The sequence below is a fragment of the Lithobates pipiens genome, unplaced genomic scaffold (genome assembly GCF_037356315.1).
Source record: "Lithobates pipiens isolate NorthernLeopardFrog02 unplaced genomic scaffold, aLitPip1_a1.2 Scaffold_18, whole genome shotgun sequence".
Taxonomy (NCBI): domain Eukaryota; kingdom Metazoa; phylum Chordata; class Amphibia; order Anura; family Ranidae; genus Lithobates; species Lithobates pipiens.
Genome location: NW_027507758.1, coordinates 25,850,285 through 25,872,843, shown reverse-complemented (window position 1 = coordinate 25,872,843; position 22,559 = coordinate 25,850,285). Strand labels below are relative to the sequence as shown.

At 45.0% G+C, this 22,559-nt stretch overlaps 2 protein-coding genes across 2 annotated transcripts in view; both read right to left on the bottom strand.

Moving 5' to 3' along the window:
* The window catches only part of HAO1 (hydroxyacid oxidase 1), a 443,817-nt gene that overhangs the window by 164,143 nt on the left and 257,115 nt on the right, over positions 1–22,559 (bottom strand). The gene's annotated exons all lie outside the window — the stretch shown is intronic.
* The window catches only part of TMX4 (thioredoxin related transmembrane protein 4), a 118,836-nt gene that overhangs the window by 29,656 nt on the left and 66,621 nt on the right, over positions 1–22,559 (bottom strand). Inside the window, exons 5-6 of the mRNA XM_077485490.1 lie at positions 21,984–22,029; positions 205–306 (exon numbers count right to left, since the gene is read on the bottom strand). Of these exons, the coding sequence (XP_077341616.1) occupies positions 205–306; positions 21,984–22,029 (148 nt within the window). The remainder of the gene's footprint in view (positions 1–204; positions 307–21,983; positions 22,030–22,559) is intronic.

The window sequence follows — 22,559 nt, the reverse complement described above, 5'->3', positions numbered from 1 at the left end:
GAGGGAAGAGAGGGGAGGGGAAAGAGGGAAGAGAGGGGGGGAAAGAGGGAAGAGAGGGGGGGGAAAGAGGGAAGAGGGGGGGGGAGAGGGAAGAGAGGGGGGGGGAAGAGAGAAGAGAGGGGGGGGAAGGGAAGGGGGGGGGAGGAGAAGAGGGAAGAGGGGGGGGAGGGACAAAAGAAGGGGGAAATATAAATTTTGTTATACCAAACCCAGAATCAGTCCAATTATCAAAGTGGCCAAGATAAAAACGATGTAAGAGCACCAAGCAGACATTCCCAAAGGGCCCGTCAAGTAGTTGTGCGTTTGCTAAAACAAAAAGACAAATAATTATTAGACAGTAAACAATAAAATCCCTTTAAGAAACAATAATGGGTCTTTATGCATGTTCATTGGATATAAAGCAGTTTCTATTTAACAAATAGAAGTGATGGTTAACATGTCTACCAGCTGAAAAGAAACAACATATTTTGTCCTCCAGCAAAAGCGTCTAATGGATTCAGTGAGGTCGGCCTGTGCTCAGAGTCATTAGTGTGACAAGCTGACACATTCTTGGTTCACAATACAGAGAAACAACATGTTACACTCTGCAAAGTCCTCAATCTGACAAGGTCACTATTAAGTAAAAACCCCACACCAGCCACGTGGCACTTGTTTAAAGGGTCAGTCCACCAAAAACTGATATTTCAAGTTTTTCTGAGATTCCAAAGAGGTAAACCACCTAGTAAATTCCTATGACATTCAGGGACTCCAGCACTGAGATCTCAGCATTTGACTTTACAGGCCTGTACACTTTCCGTGATACTTACCTGCTCTTTGCAATAGTTTTGCAGAGAGCAGCTCCAATCTTCCTCTTCTTGTGTCCCTCCCACTGGCGTGCCTGGCTGCTGCCCCGCTCTGAGTGCCCCCAGAGTAAGCAGCATGCTCTGGGGGCATTCGTTCGTGTGTTTGCTTCCGAGGTGGCTCTGTGTGTCCATTGACACACAGAGTGCGGCCAGTTCAGCAGTGATTGACCAAATGTCGATCCCTGTATGGGGCACTGTGGTTATATCAGCTGTCACTGAGTCACAGAGACCCACAAAGAGAAGTATGGCCAGAAAAAGTTTGGCCATACTTTTATTTTTTTAAACTTTCTTCTTCTCTGTGGCTTGTCCTCATTGACTTGGAAAATCTGTGTGTAATAATAAATGCTGTTGCCAGGATAATCCACCTTGCAAACCGTCCCGTGTCTGCTACACCTTGATTTGCAACTTATACAAGCACTCTAAAAGCTGGACATATGCCAGTAGAAATTGGTTTGAAAATTTTGGAACGTTAGATTTCCTAATGGTTAGTGGAGTCAACTTTCATTTTCGATTGAAGAGATGAGAAAATTTGAAGGAAAAGGAAGAAATTTTATTTTCTTAAAACGAAAATTAACTGTGAATGAGGTTTTTGTTCTGAAAAATAAGTACGTAAAATAAGTAAATGAAAACGGTGCAATACATCAGGAATTCTATCCAAATAGCAGGCCTGGACAAAAATTGTAAAAAAGTATAGCCAAAGCGATTTTGGCTGTATTTTTTCTATAAATCACAGGAGTGGCACATTGTTCTGCCCTCCTGTAAAGCGTTTTCAGCCGACAGTGGGTTAGCTCAAATCCTCCCGTTCCACATATGCTCCCAGCACAACCCCCCCCCCCAGAAAAAATAATAATATTACCCCTTCCTAGCATAAATCCTCTACCCCTCAAATTTCCCCTCCTAGCACAAACGCCACCTAATCATTTCTATAAGGCCCCTTTCACACTGGGGCGGGAGGTGCGTCGTGGAAAAGCGGCGCTATTTTTAGTGGTGCTTTAACCTTGGTATTTTTTCTTTTTTTTAGAACCATACTTAGGTGGATGCAGCATCTGTCTTCCACTCCATGAGCAGAGTGCTGGTGACTGTCAGTCATTGCTGTCGGTTTTCCCCCCCCCCCCCCTCCACCTCCACCCCTTCCTTCACTGTAGTGCAGAGCTGTGGAGGGGGCAGGAGGGGCCGACTCAGCCTCTCAGCAGCTTACTGATAGGTTGAGCCGGGTGGTACCAGCCAGGCATGTGGGCGGATCCCGACTTCATTGTCGCGATCTTGCCCGAGCCTGGAATTAGCTCTGTGACGTCAGCCGACAGCGAACTCCATCCCCGTCGTCTGCTGAAAATGGGTCAGATGCAGAATGAACTGAACTCCTGTGATCCATAGGAGGAGTACAGCCAAAACGAGCTTTGGCTTTACTTCTCCTTTAAGCACGTTCTGTTTGAACAAGACCTTAGGATGCTTATATTAAAAAAAAAAAAAAAAAAAAAAAAAGGTGTTTATCAAGTCTTGGAGGACTTCATAAGGGGCGATAATGAGCACTTCCAACAAAAGCACTCAATATAGCACACAAAGGTTTGCCGAACTTGAAAATCAATGTGTGATGAGGCCAATCCACAGAGAAAAAAGGGAAGTAAAATGATTAATAGATGTGAACTTTCACTATGAATCCTGTATTGGTCCCTACAGCCCCTGAAATAAAAGAAAAAAACTAGATGATTAGCGATAAATCCATTTTCACGAAGCCCCGTCTACTTTGACCCAAGCGGGTTATATTCTGTTCTGCTGAAGGCATGCTGATCCTGACTTCTGCAACACAGCACTGTTTGGATATTAGAAGTCTGTTCTGCGTGTATCTTGTACAAGGCAGGATTGTACACAGCAAGGAAACTACAGGCCATGCTGCTTGAAAACACATTTGCCTTCATTAATGGCAAAGCATCATATTAACATTTTTTTTTTGTATAGGCAACACGGACCAAGTGCAAATTCATCATTAATTATAAAAATTAAAGCTATACTTAACCACTTGACCTCCGAAAGATTTACCCCCCTTCATGACCAGGCCACACACACACACACACACACACACACACACACACACACACACACTGTAATTTTTATTAATTTTTATACTAGTAATGGCAGCGATCAGCAACTCTGTAGTGACATAAAATCCAGCACAACCCCGCTGACAGTGTTCCTCCGATCAGCGGGTGCCGGTGGACATCTATTGGCCGGCACCCTCTGACCGACTTGTGCCGTGTCTAATTACAGCACTGCCGCAGTGCCCCTTACCGGGAAGTGCAGAGTCACATACTAGGTACGTGATCCGGCACAGGAGAGCCATTCTGCCACCGTAGAATGGCTTTAAGCGGTTGGCAAGTAGTTAACCACTTAAAGAGCAGGCCTCTTTTTTAGATGTGTTGTTTACAAGTTAAAAACATTTTTTTGCTAGAAAATTACTTAGAAAAAAAAATAAAAAAATAAAATAAAAAAAAAGTATAATGTTTGGGGGTTCTAACATCCTAGAGAATAACATGGCGGTCATTGCAATACTTCCTGTCACACAGCATTTGTGCAGCGCTCTTACAAGCGTACTTTTTTGGGGGAAAATATATATATATTTTTTTTATTCAAAAAAGTGTAAGACAACAGTAAAGTTAGCCCATTTTTTTTATATTGTGAAAGATAATGTTACGCCGAGTAAATTGATACCAAACACGTCCCGCTTCAAAATTGCGCCTACTCGTGGAATTTAGAGGAGAACCTGCAGGACTATTTTAAAGCACATAATGAGCTACTAGACGCACAAGATCACCATATAGAGGAAATCCATAACATTAAAATGAAGCTTGCAGATTTAGAAGATCGCTCCAGGCGAAACAATATTAAATTTAGGGGTATCCCGGAATTAAACCTCTTTGCTCCCCCGCATCAATGTCCGTGAAGCGCTAATAGACAGAGCACATATAAATCGCAAAACCGTCACAACACTCAGATGACGTTCCCAGAGATGTTCTGGCTCGGATCCATTTTGTTCACGTTAAGGAGCAAATCCTCGCCGCCGCCAGAACAACCAAACCTCTTCCAGCCCCTTACACCAACCTCAAGCTCTTCACCGATTTATCTCCAGCCACAATGGAAATGCATAGAGCTTTGAGTCCCATTACATCTATCCAACAGAAAAAAAAAAAAAATTATCTACAGATGGGGTTTCCCCAACTACACTGCTGGTCTTGCACCAGCACCAAATGGTACAAATTCTCACGCCAAAAGATGGATACAAGAAGCTGACAAATTGGGGTCTCCTCCCCATTGCCTCTGGGGATACAGGGCAAAATAATTCCCCTCGCAGGTCACCTAATTCAAGAAATGCGGCATCCAAAACATTGAACAAGGTCCACCTTAGGTCCCAGAGCTATCTGAATCCAGCTGGGATGAGGCCTATACTCATCACCCTTCGTCACCCCCCAGGTTAAAGTGTGCTAAGCACACTGGTTTTGTGATATTTGTTGCTACTACAGTTTATTCAAGCACTGTTCATCACTCTTGCTGTATTTGCATAATTATCCTTGTTTTCTTAAAGTTGTATATTTTGGAAAGCATACTCTATGTCGCTAATAGCTATCCTTTGCAACCACTACATCTTCGATACCTGTTAATCTCAGACAAAGGAGGTAGTCTCTTTCTCTCGCGCACTCCACCTTAGTCCTTCTCCCACCATGACTCTTACCCTCACCTCTTTAAATATAAAAGGCCTAAACTCACCTTTTAAACTAAACTTGCTCTGGAAAGAAGCCCTAGCTCAGCAGGCATATTCTCTGTGTGCAAAAGACTAATTTTTCGAAACTCAAACAACCCTCATGTGGTCATAAAAAATATCCTCATTGTTTCTTTGCTCATGCACCCTGAAGAAGAGAGGTGTGATGATCGCCATAAGTACCAAAATAAACGTAGGACGGCAGATAACTAATCCTTTCCGCCACAATTGATAACTGCCCTCTTACGATGGTTAATATATACGCTCCCAACACAGCAAGTAAAAAAAAAAAACACAGCCCTCTTTGCTAAACTAGAACCTGATAGATCCTCACCCTTGATAATCTGTGGGGACTTTAATGAGGTTGTCAACCCAGACCTAGATACCTCAAATACAATTGGCCGTAGGCCCTCTATACTTTCTTCCCTACTCAAAAGAGAAGAGCCATTTGATTCATGGAGATGCCTACATGATGTGAAAAGAGACTACACCTTTTTCTCTCCCCCGCACCACTCTTAGGCCGCGTACACACGGGCGGACTGTTCGCCCAACTTTGTTCGTCAAACAATCCGACAAACAGTCCGCTCAAAATTTGCATGAACGGACTTGACCACACACGATGAACGAACAGTCCGCTGAAAGCGTGCGCAATGACGTGAACGGCACGTACGACGGGACTAGAAAAATGACGTCCTATACACTGCAATGCAACCTTCGGCCGTGTAAACCCTTTCTGAGTATGCGCGATACTTAGTCTGTCCAACTTGCCTACACACGAGCGGACTGTCCGCTGAAACCAAGTTTGGACGGACAAAACCAAGTTTCAGCGGACTGTCTTACGGAAATTCCGAAAAACTTTGTTCGTCAGACTGTCCGCTGAAACTGTCTGCTGAAGCCCACACACGAGCGGACTGTCCGCTGAAACACTGTTCAGCGGACAAAGTTGGGCGAACAGTCCGCCCGTGTGTACGCGGCCTAACTCTCGGATTGACCTTTTTCTCACAGATAAACACCTACTTCAATCAATCACTGATGCCAGAATAGGAATAATTTCCTGGTCCGACCATGCAGCGGTCACAATCAAATTAGCCCCTCTTTCCCAAACTCCCAGACATACAATCTGGAGACTAAATACCTCCCTTCTCAACAACCCAAAACTTGAGACTCAAATAAAATCCGAGATTGAGAATTATTTCCACAATAATGTAGGCTCTGTAACCGATCATGCTATTACTTGGAACGCTCACAAAGCCTGCCTACGAGGTCTATTCATAAAATTGGGTGCCCAATTCAAAAAGAATCAGTCTTTTTATCACAGAGACCCTTCTAAACCAAATTCGAACTCTAGAAACGATCAATAAAAAATCCCCTTCCGAGACCATGTACTCAGAATTAAAACTTAGATACCAACTTAACCAGCATCTTAGAAAGAACTTTGATTATTACATTAAACGGCTTAAAATACGAGCCTATACCTCCGTCAATAAACCTGGTGCCTTCATAGCCAAACAACTTAAAAGACAACTCTCTAATAAAAAAAAATTCCATTCCTTACAAATTCTCAAGGCAAATGCATAAGTAATCCTTTAGCTATAGCAAATGAATTTAGCATCTTTTACGCCAAACTCTATAACCTCACCGAGAAAGAACCAGCCTCCCCTCCTCCCAACCAAACAGCCATCTCACAATTCCTGTCCTCTATCTCCCTGCCCTCTATTTACCCAGAACAACTCAACCTGCTTGCGGAACCTCGCTCACCCACAGAAATTCATACGCTTATTAAAAAACTCCATAAAGCCCTGGGTCCTGATGCACTCCCTAACTAATATTATAAAGGATTTCCCGAACTCATAGTCCCCCACCTCTGCAACACCTATAATCAGTTCGCGAGCACTGGCAACATTCCCAAGGAGTCCCTAAATGCATTAGTAGTCACCATTCCGAAACCTGGAAAAGCCACAACCCCGCTAACTACAGATCAATTTCTCTTCTAAACATAGACACTAAGCTTTATGCTAAACTTCTTGCACAACACCTCGCAACAGTTATCCCTTTAATCATACACCCTGACCAAGTTGGCTTTGTGCAGAGTAGACAGGCCTCAGATGGCACTAAACGATTTATCAACGTAATACAACGAGTGGAGCACAACCAAACGCCTTCTCTCTTCCTTTCTTTGGACACAGAGAAGGCGTTCGATAGTCTATTGGCCCTATATGGAGGCAGTCCTCTAAGTTTGCAATATCAGGCACCTTCCTATCAGCCATACTAGCTTTGTACACTCAACCATCCGCACGTGTATGGACCTCTGGTGTTGTATCCACGCCATTTAAAATTACTAATGGCACCAGACAGGGCTGTCCCCTATCCACCCTAATATTTGTCATGGTAATGGAACCGTTAGCGCACGCCATTAGAGCTGAACCACTAATATCAGGCATAACAATTGGAAACACTGATCACAAAATTGGCCTCTATGGCGATGATGCCATTGTTGCCCTAACAAATCCCATGGTTTCCCTTCCTGGAGTCCAAGTAATTTTAGACTCATTTAGCACAATATCCCTCTACAAATGAATGTACAGTAAATCACTTATGCTCAATTTGGGACTAGACCAACCAAGCAATTCATTTCCGCCAACTTTCCCTTTGCTTGGGCCCCCAACTCCTTCTTACCATATTTGGGAATCCAATTAATGTTTCCCAGCCAAATCTTACTTAGAACCAATTTAGAGGACCTCGTGGGCAGGCTTGCGTGGCTAACGAAAGAACTGGGCCATGTTCCGGCTTCATGGGCTGGAAGGATAGCTCAGGCCAAAAACTTACTTACTACCGCATATTTTATACCCATTTCATACAATTCCCCTCCCACTAGTACAAAACCAAATAAGGAAACTTCAAGGAATTATTAACAGCTTCATATGGCAGCAAAAACGCCACCAGAGTTAAAAAAGCCATACTCATCACCCCTGTCCAACAAGGAGGACTAGGTGCTCCAGACATTCAAGCATACTACCACGCAACAATCCTTGATCAACTAAAAACGTGGTGGTCGGAGCAACGTCAAACATGGAAACAAATAGAAGCTGCAGTACTCAACGCAGACCCTAAACTTGTCTTGGCCGCAACCTGGATTAATCTTAAACCAAAGCACCATTTTCTGGACACCATCACTGCCTCTCTTAGGGTATGGTCTGCACTCTCACAAACAGATACAGGCATTTCTCTGGATACCCTATCAACACTTCCCACAGAAGCATTAGCCCTTCTGGCATCGGACCTACCCCTCAAAGAATTCTCTACCTCCGGATAAGATCCCTTCTTTCCAAATTGCGGCGGTCGAAAACAGACGCCCTCCCAAAGGCTCATCTGAAATTCTACAACAATAATGACTCTAAAGTGAAAGGAATTTCCCTTTCTTACAAGTTGATGACTACACCATCCTCGGATCTCCTATCCTCAGCCATCTAATACTGGACAGCCCACAAATACCAGCCATCTCCTACAGTCTTGTGGCTGAAGGCTCTCACACTTCCTCATTGTATTACACACTGGGAATCCTTATAGAAATGATTTCATAGATGGTATCTCACTCTGGAAAAACTCGCAAGGATTTACCCTTCCTCTTCCCCCAAATGTTGGAGAGGACGTGACAAAATTGGATCCCTAGGTCACATCTGGTGGGGCTGCCCTCCAATCAACAAGTTCTGGGGGAAAATAAAGAAACGAATCCACTCTTTATGCGACACGACCTTCTTGATGTCCCCACTAGATCTACTGCTAGGTCTGTCCATCCCCACCTGGCCCAAGCACTTGCAGACGTTGAGTACACACATCTTAATTGCAGCCCGCCTAACAATTGCAAGAAATTGGAAATCAATGCATCCGCCTCTTCTTAAAGTGGTTGTAAACCCTTACAAACCACTTTGACCTACAGGTAAGCCTAGATTAAGGCTTACCTGTAGGTCCAAGAAATATCTCCTAAACCTATACGGTTTAGGAGACATTTACCTGAAGACAGCCACCGCTGTCTATGGCGCATGCACCGTAGACAGCGGCGCGCAGGTGCACTGGGTAAGCCGCAGATCGCGGCGATATGCCGCGAGTGTCGGGTCCCGTGCGCATGCGCGGGAGTGACGTCATCGCAGCTCCAGCGAATCAAAGCGCCGGAGCAGCGAGACCCACGGCGACCCACCAAGAAGATGGACGCTCGGAACTACAGGGGACAGCGGTGACTTCGCTGGTTCCTGTGTCAGGTGAGTGACACATAATGGACTACTATGCGATGCATAGTAGTCCATTATGCTTTACCTTTGCAGGGAATCAAAGAGAAAGTAAACCCATCAGGGTTTACTTCCTCTTTAAGGATGCAATCCAGATACTTAACCAACACTTCCAGATGGGAGTATTCATTTTGAAAAGCCAATCATTCCACAATCGGTTTCACCGTGCTATGGGAGAAGTGGATTGCTGACCCCAGAAGCATACCCCTGGGGTAGGCAGCTCTTTCACCTCACCAATCCCTAACTCCGAATAACCCCAAAAGGACCTCTCTTCTTCAGGCGGCAAACAATCCCTAACCTTTTCACACGAACACTTTTACCTTGTTTATCATTAGTTCAGTTGCCCCCATCTGAACGCTTTCCCCAGAATACTCCGCTATAGCTATACTTGATTTAAAATGTTTGACTTTTCATCTTTAGTAAGAAGACTATGATATGCAAAAATATTATTCTTACTCTTTACTTGTTATCCACTTTGTGCCAGGGTATGCCCAAATGGCGATGTTTTGTAAACCAATTTTTCTCTTTAACTCAATAAAATTATAAGTTTTTTTTTTTTTTTAAATGGCCCTTCAAGAGCCATCTTCCCCTCACTTGTCTCCATGCACAGTTAGGGAACGGACCGGATTGCCTTCGCTGCTGCCGCCAGCTCCCGCCGCTGATAAAAGTGATCTTGTTGGCAAGTACATGCTTTATATATCTATCATATTAGCTTCTGTATATCAACCTTAAAACATATTCGGATATTTGCCAAGCTTATCCCTCCCTTGCTGCTTTGGAACTGAAGAGTTAACAGAAGGACAGTTAACGGAAGGATCGCACTTCTTCTAGGAATACACTCAAAGTTAACACCAATATTTCAGAAGAAGCAAGAACACTGCAAGAACAAAGCTACTTCCTCATATGGGGGACCCAGCTAAAGCCAATACTTTGTCACTATATGTATTTATACATCTGTGGTTGTTTTGTGGTTTGCATACCCCCAGTCTTATCAGACGTGTATTAATCTTAATGAAATGGTATTTAAGTCTTGAAAAGAGGAAATATTAAAGTGAAAGTAATTTGACTCTGAACTAAGTGTCAGCGTGAGTTGCTTGAAGCATGCACGGTTTATATTCAATAATTTGATCAGGGGCAGATAAAAATAAAAAATAAAAAAATACCAGACCTTGGTCCTGATCCAATACATGGTCACATATTCCCCACCCTCCAATACAGCAGTTTATCAAGTCCATTGCTGCTCCTGTAATAATCTAGGGAGATGCAGTAAACTGCACTGCGATAAAAGCGGCATTGTGAGCTCTAACAAAAACACACACACATATGCCGTGAAAAAGCAATTTTGAAAATACAAATAAAAAATCCATCCAATTTGCAGGCGCTCCAATAACGGTATGGCGGCAGAAAAACAGGAGGAAGAGACACAATGTGTGAGAAGGTCACCTTCACAAAATGATAAAACATTGATCTCTCACACACCCTCAGGACAATAGGCAGCAGGGGCAATTTTATTATTTTTCTATAATCTTCTTCTGCGTTGTGGCACAGACAGAGCGCGCTCAGTACAATCAAGGGATCCCGAGCTCAGCTCATTTCAAATTAGAAGATCAATATGTTTGAATTCACAAAATCCATACTATCAGAAAACTCAATCAAGATAGGACAATGTCAACTTACAGTGCCTTGTCTTTTCAAAAAGGTCTTTATAAAAAAAATAAAAAATATTTACAGGCCTTATTTACACTTGCTTCAATAATGTGGCATTGGAGACGCTTTTTTAAAGCATTCTGAATGAATCACGTAAAAACAGAAAAAAGCGTCACCAGGTCAGGATAGATCAAGTTTAACCAGTTCCCGACCAGCGCGCGCCGATGTACGTCGGCAGAATGGCACAGGCAGGCATATTGGCGTACAGGTACGTCCAATCTTTAATGCCGCCCTGCCATCGCGAAAAAAATGTTTTTTTAATATATATTTTTGGGGGATATTTATTATAAACAAAAAAGTAAAAAATAATGCTTTTTTTCAAAATTGTTGCTCTATTTTTGTTTATAGCGCAAAAAATAAAAACCGCAGAGGTGATCAAATACCACAAAAAGAAAGCTATTTGTCGGGGGGAAAAAAAAAGACGTAAATTTTGTTTGGGAGCCACATCGCAGGACCGCGCAATTGTCAGTTAAAGCGACAGTGCCGAATCGCAAAAAGTGGTCTGGTCTTTGGCCAGCAAAAAATGGTCCAGGGCTGAAGTGGTTAATAAATACACAAAAGGTATATTGTTCACTTACATACTGGTTAAAAGGAATTCAGCACAAAGGATCCTCCATTAGTGACATCTCTCTGCATGATGTAATCACATTTCTGCCCCCATTTGGCGTCCATCTAGTTTGTATATATGCGATAGCGTTACATATTATCTCCACTAGATGGCGCCTAACATCAGCACATATAAGGCTTGTAACAGCCTGGGTTCTCAATGCTTGAGGAAGGCGCGCGCCTGTGGTTTACAGAACGCATGCGCCAAAACATTGTTGCATCATTGGTGAACTCTTTGCGTTGGGCTTTTGCTGTTCATAGGTGACTGAGAACCAAGCCTCACTCTCAGCTCCACTGGTCTGCATCACAACTTCCTGCTGGACGGGACTCTGTTTTGTCTGCCTTTGGATGGATATTATACTGAGCTAACATCATGCAGAGAGATGTCATTAATGTAGGATCCTTTGTGCTGAATTCCTTTTAACCAGTATGTAAGTGAACATATACCTTTGTGTATTGATCCCCTTGCCGCCGAGCGTACGCAGATGTGCGTACTCGGCTTCCGGGGTTATACCGGGATGATGCCCGCACCTACAGGCATCATCCCGGTTCTGATTTTGAGAGCCGGCGATCGGCTTTCCAGCCATAACAACCGTTGTGGCTAAAAGCTGTTATGCCGGAGCAGCGGGAGGGGACGTCCCCCCCTCCCTCCGCTCTTACCGGGGCTCCCGTTCAATCGGGAGCACCGATGCAGAATCTGATGCCTCCGGCGGCTGGGGAGGGACTGGAATGAAGCCGTAAGCGGCTTCATTCCAGTCTCCTAATGGTAAACATGGAAGCGACGTCACTTCCCGTTTACTCGGCTGCCAATGGCGCTGGATTTAAAATTATATACACTATTCAGAATCGCCGAAAACGGCGATCTGAATGCTTTGAAGTGTAAAGGAGGTGTGGGGGGTCTTTTAGACCTCCGATCCCTCCATAAAGAGTACCTATCACCATCTATTACTGTCACAAGGGATGTTTACATTCCTTGTGACAGCAATTTATTAATTTTAAAATAAATAAAATAAAAAATTTGAAAGCGCCCGTCGTCCCTGCGAAGCAAAGAAAACGCATAACTCTAACCTGGTAACCGGAATTTTTTTTTAAAGCGTAGCCGATTGAGATTTTTAGGTACTGTAATTTGTCGTCCTTCCATGAGTGTGTGCAATTATAAAGTGTGACATGTTTGGTATCTATTTACTCGGCGTAACATTATCTTTCACATTATGCAAAAAAAAAAGTTGGGATAACTTTACGGTTTCGTTATTTTTTAATTCATGAAAGTGTCCCTTTTCCCAAAAAGTTGCGTTTAAAACACCGCTGCGCAAATACCGTGTGACATAAAATATTGCAACAATCGAGTCTCTGCTAAAAAAATATATATAATGTTTGGGGGGTTCCAAGTAATTTCCTAGCAAAAAATATGGATTTTAACTTGTAAACACCAAATGCCAAAAATAGGCTTAGTCATGAAATGGTTATTAAGCTTGATCTATCCTGACCTGGTGGCGCTTTTTTCTGTTTGTTTTTCCATGTCTTTGGAGCTGGCTTCTGGCTTCCCCTCCTAAAGCTTGCCCTGGACTATGGACTGTCGGTTCGTTTACACAAAAGGTTTTTACTTTCTCACTTATAAATATTGTTCTTGGATTATATAGCTCATAGACTGATTTTTAGTGGACAGTCTGAGTTTTTATTGCATTCAGCAACAGAGCTACAAACCCCTGTACTGTTTGCCCGCTCTGAGCACTGCAGAGGGAGGGGCCGAGATGGCCGCTCCGAGCACTGCAGAGGGAGGGGCCGAGATGGCCGCTCCGAGCACTGCAGAGGGAGGGGCCGAGATGGCCGCTCCGAGCACTGCAGAGGGAGGGGCCGAGATGGCCGCTCCGAGTACTGCAGAGGGAGGGGCCGAGTTGGCCGCTCCGAGCACTGCAGAGGGAGGGGCCGCTGACGTCAGCCTGGAGGAGAAGACAAGGGCTCTTGCAGGTCACGTGAGAACTTAGCGGTGTAAATAATGCATTTTCCATAGTAAAGTTACACAAGGAGACACACTGCACATTATACCATATAATCTTTTTACAAAAATGGATTACATGATTTTACAAATACTTTAACTAGAGCTCAGGGTAGGGCTTATATTGCAGCCATCAGAGAAAAAAAAATTCATGCTAGGGCTTATTTTCGGGGGAGAATCAGGGTACATATTCTAGGAGTCTCTGGTGCAGACGTTACATCTGGTGTACAGCGTGGAGCAGCAGGAAGGTGAGCGGGGTCCGGGCCGGAGCAGAGCAACTAGCAGATGGGTGATCTCTTTGCACATCAAAAAAATAAATAAACCAACCCCAAAAAACAAACTTTCACGTAACCATGATAAAACACAGGTGAGTGCGGGTGTGTGGCACTGAATGCAGACGGTGTGTGTGTTGGGGGCCGTGCACCCACACGGTTGTCAAATAGGGAACAGCAGCTGTCTGTCTCCTAACTAAAAATGAAGGGATGCATGTAACATCTGTGTATCCCCATGCAGGCATACAGGGCCCTTGCATGGGCGTGTGCTATAACTTGCCCATTGGAATGAGGAATCAAAGCCCGTCTGCAGTGGAACTAAACCCAACTTCTAAAAAAATCATGGAGCAGGCAGCTTTTTTCACAGAAGAGGCATGCTATGTCTGCAATAATACAAACCTACCTGCCTGATCACAGGCTTCTACCCAATGTTCACTGTGCCAAATTTTGCAAATTTGTGTGCATTCCCACTTTGGTGGTGTCGGTGTTCTGTCGAGAAGTGCCCCCCATCGAATAGTGCCCACAGATAAGCAGGACAGAGCCACACTTCAGCCGATTTTCCGATCAGCTGGGCTGACATAACCAGGGCGCAAGCGCACATCGTAGGAGGCATTTCTCAATACCAGTTCACGGCCACAATTGAAACCCATACAAACAGCGGGGGGAGTCTGTAGTTCTCACATTGCGTATCACTGTTGGGGGGCAGCTTTACAGCGTGCTAATGGTCCAGTTTTGTCTGTGTTGCAGGGCGGGTCTGCTGTGTTGAATGGCCGGTTTTGCCTGTGTGAAAGGGCGGGTTGCAACACAGACAAAACCCATCTCTTCAACACAACCACTAGCCGCCCTCCAGCAGCAGCGATGCACAATCTGAGAACTACAGTTCCCCCCTGCTGTCTGTATAGGTCAGTGATGGCGAACCTTGGCACTCCAGATGTTTTGGGACTACATTTCCCATGATGCTCAGGCACTTTACAGAGTAGTTGATCATTTGAAATTTAGTTCCAAAACATCTGGGGTGCCAAGGTTCGCCATCACTGGTATAGGTTTCAATTGTGCCTGGAAAATGGTATCCCCCATCGAGAGATACCTCCTCCTGCGGGTCCAGCGGTCCGTGGATTTTTTCTGCAGAATTTTGCCTTTTGCACAAGATTAAGATCCTGTGATCTTGTGACTTAGATCCTGTGATCAACAGCAGGCTGGGTGACAGGCTGGATACCCTTATCCTTGTAGTCTCCCCCAGCCTGGCAAGCGAGCGTGTGCAGACCAGAGCTACGCGCTGGGTCGGCCACAACATGCCCCCAACTCCGGGGGTGGCCGGTGGGCACAATGCCCAGGGGCACACATATGACCGGGCTACTGATGTCTGCGTCGCAGTGTGCCGGGCCAGCAGCCACCCCGTACTGATCGGAGTGTGGGTCTGTGATGGAATGTCTCCCAGCTCTTCAGGACTGGCAAGTACAGCTCTCCCTGCCTCGGTGGGGCTGAGCATTCCCTGGGAGGTCGATTCGGGGGTCCCTAAACTCCCTGTCCCTATCTTTCCTTCCCCCCCCCCCTTGGGGGATGCTGCATGGGCTGAGCGGTGTGTGCCCGCCATAGACAGGGGCTCCCGGGGGGGGGGGGGGGGGGCTCCCTCACTTGGGGTGTGGACTGAGCTGGGCAGCTGTGCCCTGGATGTCTGTAGGTCTCCCCCCTTAGTGTCTGGTGGCTGTCTCTGCTGATTGCTGTAGCGCTGTTTACTGCCATTTTCTCTGCCTGTTTTTTACTGTCCCTCATGGCACACAGCGTTCGGCGACCATTTTTATTGTGACAAGGGAGCAGCATGCTGTCTCCATTTTACTCTAGTCCAGCGGCCATTTTCCCTGTGATTATGTCCTTTATCAGGGTGGTGAGTTCTGCGGTGGGGGCCCCTCAGTCTGCAGCAGTTAGGAGGGTGGGACCATCACCGTCCTAAGTCCCCAACAGGTGGCAGACAGGGTAGGGACAGCATGGCTTCAGAAACTGGCGTTTCCTCCCCCGAAAACCAGGCAATTGCAACCGGTCCGCCTGCAGACAGTGCAGTGCTTCTGGATGCTTTGTTAGCGGTCCTGAATAAGTTTGTTGCCAAGATGGAGGCGGTGCGTGGGTGCAAAGGTGGTAAAAAACGGCCCCTGCCCCCCCGTCCCCCCCCCTGTCCTCCGGGGAGAGCTCTGACGCAGACTCGGGCCCCGCTGAGGCTAATGACCCTGCTCTGTCGTTTCAGATGACGCTAACCATGACAGAACAGACAGCGAGGGTGAATCCCTGTCTGGGTCTGTGCGCGATAAAGCGCTTGTTAGAGCACTTATCACAGCTGTGCGTGATACCCTGAAGATTCAGGAGCCAGCAGATCCCTCTGCTGATGTAGTGATCCCTTTTGGGTCCCGTAAGCCAGCCCGTACACCTAAGGCGTTTCCGTATCTGACTTATTTTGATAAGTTCATATACAAGGAATGGGGTCGACCGCAACGGACCTTTTCAGTCCCCAAATACATGGCGGTGCGATACCCCTTTAAGGAGAGCCTTCTCAAAAAATGGTCGGCTTCTCCGGTCGTGGACCCCCCAGTATCCAGGTTAAACAAAGTAACCACAATCCCGGTAGAGGGGACTCCTGCCTTTAAGGACACCACGGACAGGAAGGCCGAGGCAGTGGCTTGTTCCTTGTTTACGTTTGTGGGGTCAGCAATGCGACCAGTACTGGCATCCGCACTTGTGTCGTAGACACTTACTGAGTGGGCAAAACGTTTGCACCGCAAATTGGGGGAGCAACAGGCTTCTCCTGTCTGTGTGGAACTAGCAGACCAGTTAGTGCAAAGGCCTTAAGTAAGTTTATGACGCGGCCCTGCATACCCTCCCTCTTATCCAGGGCTTCAGTGTCAGTGGTGCTGAGGTGCCTGATTTGGCTAAAATGCTGGTCGGCTAACCAGGCATCTAAAAAAGGCCTGACGGATCTACCCTTTCTTGGTGACTGGCTCTTTGGAGCCTCATTGGATGACATTAAAAATGCCACAGGTGGCAAGAGTACACTACTCCCACAGGCCAGGAAGGCTAAGGAGCCACGCCGTAGGCAAGGGCCCTCATTTTCCGCTCACAAACTGCTTTTTCGTCTGAGCGGGGCTTCGGCTAAACATCCCCAGCCCGACAAGACGACCTCTGAAGGACAAAAACGTCTCTGGAACCGCAAGCCTACCAAGCCTGCGAGTGAAAAAGTGCTACCGCATGAAGGTTTGCACCCGCCCGTCTCGCAGGTGGGGGTCGCCTTTGGGAGTTTGCCATACCCGTACTGCATGGGTCGACTGCTTGTTTTGTATAGGGGTGAGCATAAAGCTTATATACTTCTATCCTCCAGTAAAGGACACCCCCCCCATGGTCCAGTAGTGGACTGTTCCTGGTCTATGGAGCCTGCTTTGGGTTTGATGACATCAGGAAGAGTCTACTGTTCAAGACAGCTGGAGCGCAGGGGTGCCAGACCAGACTTGTGCTGGGAGGATCAGGCAAGTATATCTCCCCCTTTCCTCTCCCTTGAAATAAACAAGTGGTTAACGTATGCAGTGCAGGCACAGCCCCACTGCATTGTCTAGAGTTGGGCTTTAAAGCAAACCAACATTCAAAAGTTTGGTCAGCCAAAAACTTTTATAAAATAATAATAATAATAATAATAATAATAATAATAATAATAATAATAATAATAATCTGACAGGGGTTATGACCCCCCTTGCTCTATCCAAAATGAAAAAAAAAAAAAAAAGAAAAAAAACTGGCCTATAGCAGTGATGGCGAACCTTGGCACCCCAGATGTTTTGCAACTACATTTCCCATGATGCTCATCTACACTGAAGAGTGCAGGGCGGCCCTTACACGCACGTACAGGTATGTAATATTTTTCTTTGGCTCTCGGGTGCACAACCGGAGCCCCGCTCCCGCTGTAATTGGACTCAGCAGGAGCCATTTAGTGGGTCCAAAGGACCGGTTGTTCACCGGAAACACGGCGATCGTCCCGGGAGAGGCATTACAGCCATTGTAAAAAAGGCAGATCGCCGTTCTGCTAGTAAGACAGACAGAGATCTTGTGTTTCCACTAAGCAGGAACACAGATCTCGGTCTTCCTTCAGTTAAACCACCCCACACACAGCAAGAAAGCACTCCCAGGGAACATAGTTAACGTATTTTCCACCCCATAAGACGCACTTTTTTCCCCCAGCAATATGGGGGGAAAAAGTCTCTGCGTCTTATGGAGCGAATGCATGCTAGGCACTGCCCCCCCCCCCCCCCCCCCCGGCCGCCGATGGCAATGCCCCCCTGCCAACGCAAGAAGAGAGGCAGGAGAGCAGAGGACAGACATCTGAAGCTTCTGTGAGCAGGGCCGGACTGTCCTACCGGCGACTGCAGCGCTCTCCTCCCTCTGTCCTCCGGCGCTCGTATATCACGGAGCTGGGTCTGTGTGCAAGGTCCCGCCCCCACTAGACCAGCTCCTGTGATAATAGATTGAATCAGTATTCCGCCTATCACAAGAGCTGGTCTGGGGGGGTGGGACCTTGCACACAGACCCAGCTCCGTGACATACGAGCGCCAGAGGACAGAGGGGGGAGAGCGCTGTGTTATCCAGAGGCTGACATTAGTGGGCAAAGAGGCTTCAATGGGCACAGATGCTGCAACGGGTGGGCAAAGATGCTGTATTGATGGGCACATAGAGGCTGCAATGAGCACAGAGGCTGCAATTGGTGGGCACACAGAGTCTGCAATTGGTGGGCTAAGATGCTGCAGTGGTGGGCACATAGAGGATGTAATTGGTGGGCAGAGAGGCTGCATTTATGTGCAATGGTCACGCTGCATTTCATGGGCACGGATCAATAATTTAGTACACCATTTGGTTCTGAATTTTTTTTTTCTTGTTTTCCTCCTCTAAAACCTAGGTGCGTCTTACGGTCAGGTGCGTCTTATGGAGCAAAGAATACGGTAACCCCAGATGTTAACCCCTACCCTGCCAGTATCAATACAGTGAAAATGTATTATTTTTTTGCGCTGATCACTGGTCCCCAAAAAGTCCCCACAGTGTCATGCCACAGTCCAAAAAAAAAAAAAAAAAATAAGAAAAAGTCCCTAAATCTAGCCCATATTTTGTAGACACTATAACTTTTGTGCAAAGCAATCAATATATGCTTATTGGGATTTTTTTTTTGTTTTTATTTTACCAAAAAAAAAAAAATAGCAGAATACATATTGGCCTAAATTGATGAAGAAATTAGATTTTTTTTCCCTTTACATTATATGTTTTAAAGCAGAAAGAAATTAAAAAAAATGTATATATTTTTTTTTTTTTTTTTGTTTATAGCGCAAAAAAGTAAAAAAACTACAAAAGGTGATCAAATACCACAAAAAAAGCCATTTCTGGAAAGAAAAAGAAAAAAAAAAAAAAAAAGAAGAAGGACATCATTTTTATCTGTGTACAACGTCGCACAACTACACAATCATCAGTTAAAGTAAAGCAGTGCGGTATCACAAAAAAAAAATGGCCCTAAGGGTTGGGGGTAAAACCTTTCCAGAGCTGGAGTTGTTAAATTAGGAATGGTTATAACTGCCTCCTCCTGGGTTTTAAAAATATAAGCACGGTGTTTATTGAAATTCAAAATATTTCAAACTGCATTTTTTTTTTATTATTAAAATACCAACAAAAAAAGGTGTTTAAAAAATAAAATAAAAAAAAGTGTGCGGGGAAAAAGTGGAATAAGGACATTTCATGGACACAGCCAGTAGATGGCGGCAAAATACCAGAAAATAAATTCAGTTTTGGAAATCTCATACATAGAAGAGAGGAAAAAAAAAAAAAAAGAAGAGAACATTACAGTAATACCATCAAACGGTGCCAAATTCATGAGAGATGATGGAAGTGAAGTGAGGAGTGTAGACAGAGCTTTACACTGACAGCAGACATAATGAACAATGATGATCTGGGGGAGGCCACTGACATCCTGTACTTAGAATGTTACCAATAAATCACACCGGGATAAACTAGGAATACTAAACACTTAAATGCTGCTGTAATATCACTTGTTAAATAAAATGGTATTTTATTGATGCTACTACAGACAGCGGTCATTTAAAACTACCAACTGTAAGAGCTCCTTCACACTAGCAGTTGTTTTACCACTCAACTGCTAATTTTTTAATCAATAGTTAAGAAGTGATTTTGTGTTAAAAAAATAATCCAAAAATAAAACAATTAAAAAAAGCAAAAAAACAAAACAAATGCATCCTGTTACAGTCTATGTATGTCCTCACACATCCCCCGTTGAAAATGATGTGAAAATACATGAAAAACGCACCATTGTTGCAATTGTAATGCAGTTTTTGAGTCACATGGCCCATGAAAATAGCAGCAAAAAAAAAAAAAACAATCACAGTAAAAACGCGTGCGTTTTTCGCTGGCCATTATCGGAAAAACAATAACACAAATTTTCAGCCAATAAATTGGTGCATCCCTATAAAGAAGAGATTATTCACATAAACGTAACATAAGCTGTGTACAACATATAGTTTTGTAAACAGCTGTATAGTAGTCTACGTCCTATTCACACAGATGTGTATAGCCACGCATGTAAAAAGATAAAATAAAAAAAAAGTTTCACACAAAACAAGAAAAAAAAAAAAAAAGAAAGAAAAAAGAAAAAAAAAAAAGAAAAAATAAGAAGAAATAGGACAGCAGCTGTGCCTCCAGGGCCATTACTCCAGCCATATATAATGATATAATGTTGTACGCATGTAAATGTTTCTGCTAAAATTTACTGTATTTATCGGCATATAACATGCACTTTTTCCCCGGGGGCAAATCGGGTGTGCGTGTTATACGCCGATACCTGGATGCCTCGGAGGGGAAGATGGGGGTGAGCGCCGCCGCATCTCCTGTGAACTCGGCACTCGTAGTCACACAGTACCGCCTCCTGGACCGGCTCTTAGGATAGATGTCACATGGACCGGCATTGGATCAGTGTTCTGTCCCATCATAAAATCCGGCCAAGGAGGCGGGACTGTGTGTGACTGAGCACCGAGTAAACTGAAGAAGATCCATCTGTGTAATGCAGCACAGATCAGGCTGCGCTCATGGGCACAGGTGAGGCTGCGCTCATGGGCACAGGTGAGGCTGCGCTCATGGGCACAGGTGAGGCTGCGCTCATGGGCACAGGTGAGGCTGCGCTCATGGGCACAGGCCCTTATTTTGCCTTAAACTTAAATTTTTTTGCCTGCAACTTCCCTCAAAATTAAGGTGTGTGTTATACGCCGATAACTACAGTACATGTGTACATCAGGCAGCATACAGGGACCCCATTTGGACCACATTTGGTTGCTGCTTCTGGCTGATCTGTCAATATAAACAAATGTGCCCATTACAAAATGTTGGTGTGAATGAGACATTGAAGCGGCAGCAGCGCATGCGCAGAATGACATTGGGCAGACATTCACGATTACTGAAACAAAGAAAAGGAAGAAGGCACACCGGTCTCATGCAATACTATAAAATCGCACAGCTGACGGGTTTCAGGGGCAAAGCCCTCTTTCTCCTCTCTGAAGAAGAAGAACGCTTTGCCCTTGAAACCAGTCAGCCGTGCCCCCGGCGGATGGACACATTTCCTGTGATGGGACAGGTTTTGATATATGTAGTGTATCTTTGCGAGAGTTTTTAATGGTATTGCAAGAGGCCGGTGCACCTTTTTCCTTTGTTTCAGTATTGGTTTACCCCAAACTGAAGTGGGCAGCGAGGCCGATCTAGTATGCGGTGTGAAGAAGTCCAGAGACAATAACTGCTTTGTATGGACGAGAGTGAAGGGGAGCCTATTTGGAGGTCGCCTGTGGATTTGCACCCCCAAGGGCCTCTCCTACCGGTAGCCCTGACAGGGGTGGAGGTTTTGCGATTAATGGATGATTCTCAGAGGTCATTCTGAAGCACAAGGCACGATTCATTCACACGGACAGTTTGTAAACAGCACAGGCACTGCTGTGAATGCATTATTCACATATCGGCCCCCAATAGAGTCCCTGTACACTGGACGCTGCACACATGCAAACCTTGCAGAAACATGAAATATATACAGCAAACACAGAGGATCTTTCTGGCAGCAAGATCCTGCATGTTATGTAGATGAATTTTGCATACCTCCTTATGAATGAGCCCTGGTTTACACCAATGCGATTTGACAGTTCAAATCGCATAAGTCTCACCCCACTGCCAGCAATGGAATCGTTCAAATCGCGACTCAAGTCGCAGCGGCTTTGAAAAAGGTTCCTGAACTACATTTGTTTTGCAATTTCATTTTGCAACTTGCATTGACTTCTGTTAAATTAAGTCAAAAGCCACAGTGATTCGAAAAGGTCCAATTCGCATCGATTTGTGGCTTAGAAATCGTGCTGAAGTAGTGCGATTTCAAAGCAGCACTGGTGCAAACCAGGCCTTAGGTCTACTATAAATTGGTACCAATACAGAAAACACTTTGCACAGCCATCTAGTTGTAGTTCTTACCCGGATCCATCCAGAGAGATAAAACAGTCCCGACATTCCAGCCATCCTAAAAGTGAACAGAATTTAGTTTTATTCAGAGTAATGCAAAAATAAATAAAGGGACAGGGGAAGAGGGAGAGAGAGAAGAGCGTCTTCCACTGGGTGCCGCACAATTTATTCCCAGCATTCAACTTCTACACCTGGCTGCCCTCTTCTTCTGGTTAGTATTAGTAGTAGGTATGCATTCCACCTGCCTTATGTCTAATGAAAGCACCCGAGAAAAACTACAGATCATGTGAAAAATGACATATAACACTAAAAACAAAAAAAAAAAAACAAAAAAAAAAAAAAGGACGGACGAGAGCCAGTACAATCTGCAAGTAATAAAACCAGTACTGAGAGAACTATGAAGGCCGACATTGTTGACCTCCAATTAATGCTAGCCGGACCTCCGGGGCTGAAGGCCGTCATTCTGACACTTCTGGGGAATGCCACCACTTGCCACTAAACACACCACCCCCCAAACACATACCTATTAGCCCATTACTATGAATGGCTACCCTCAATTGGCAATAGGAATGTGTAGAGGATAGGAAG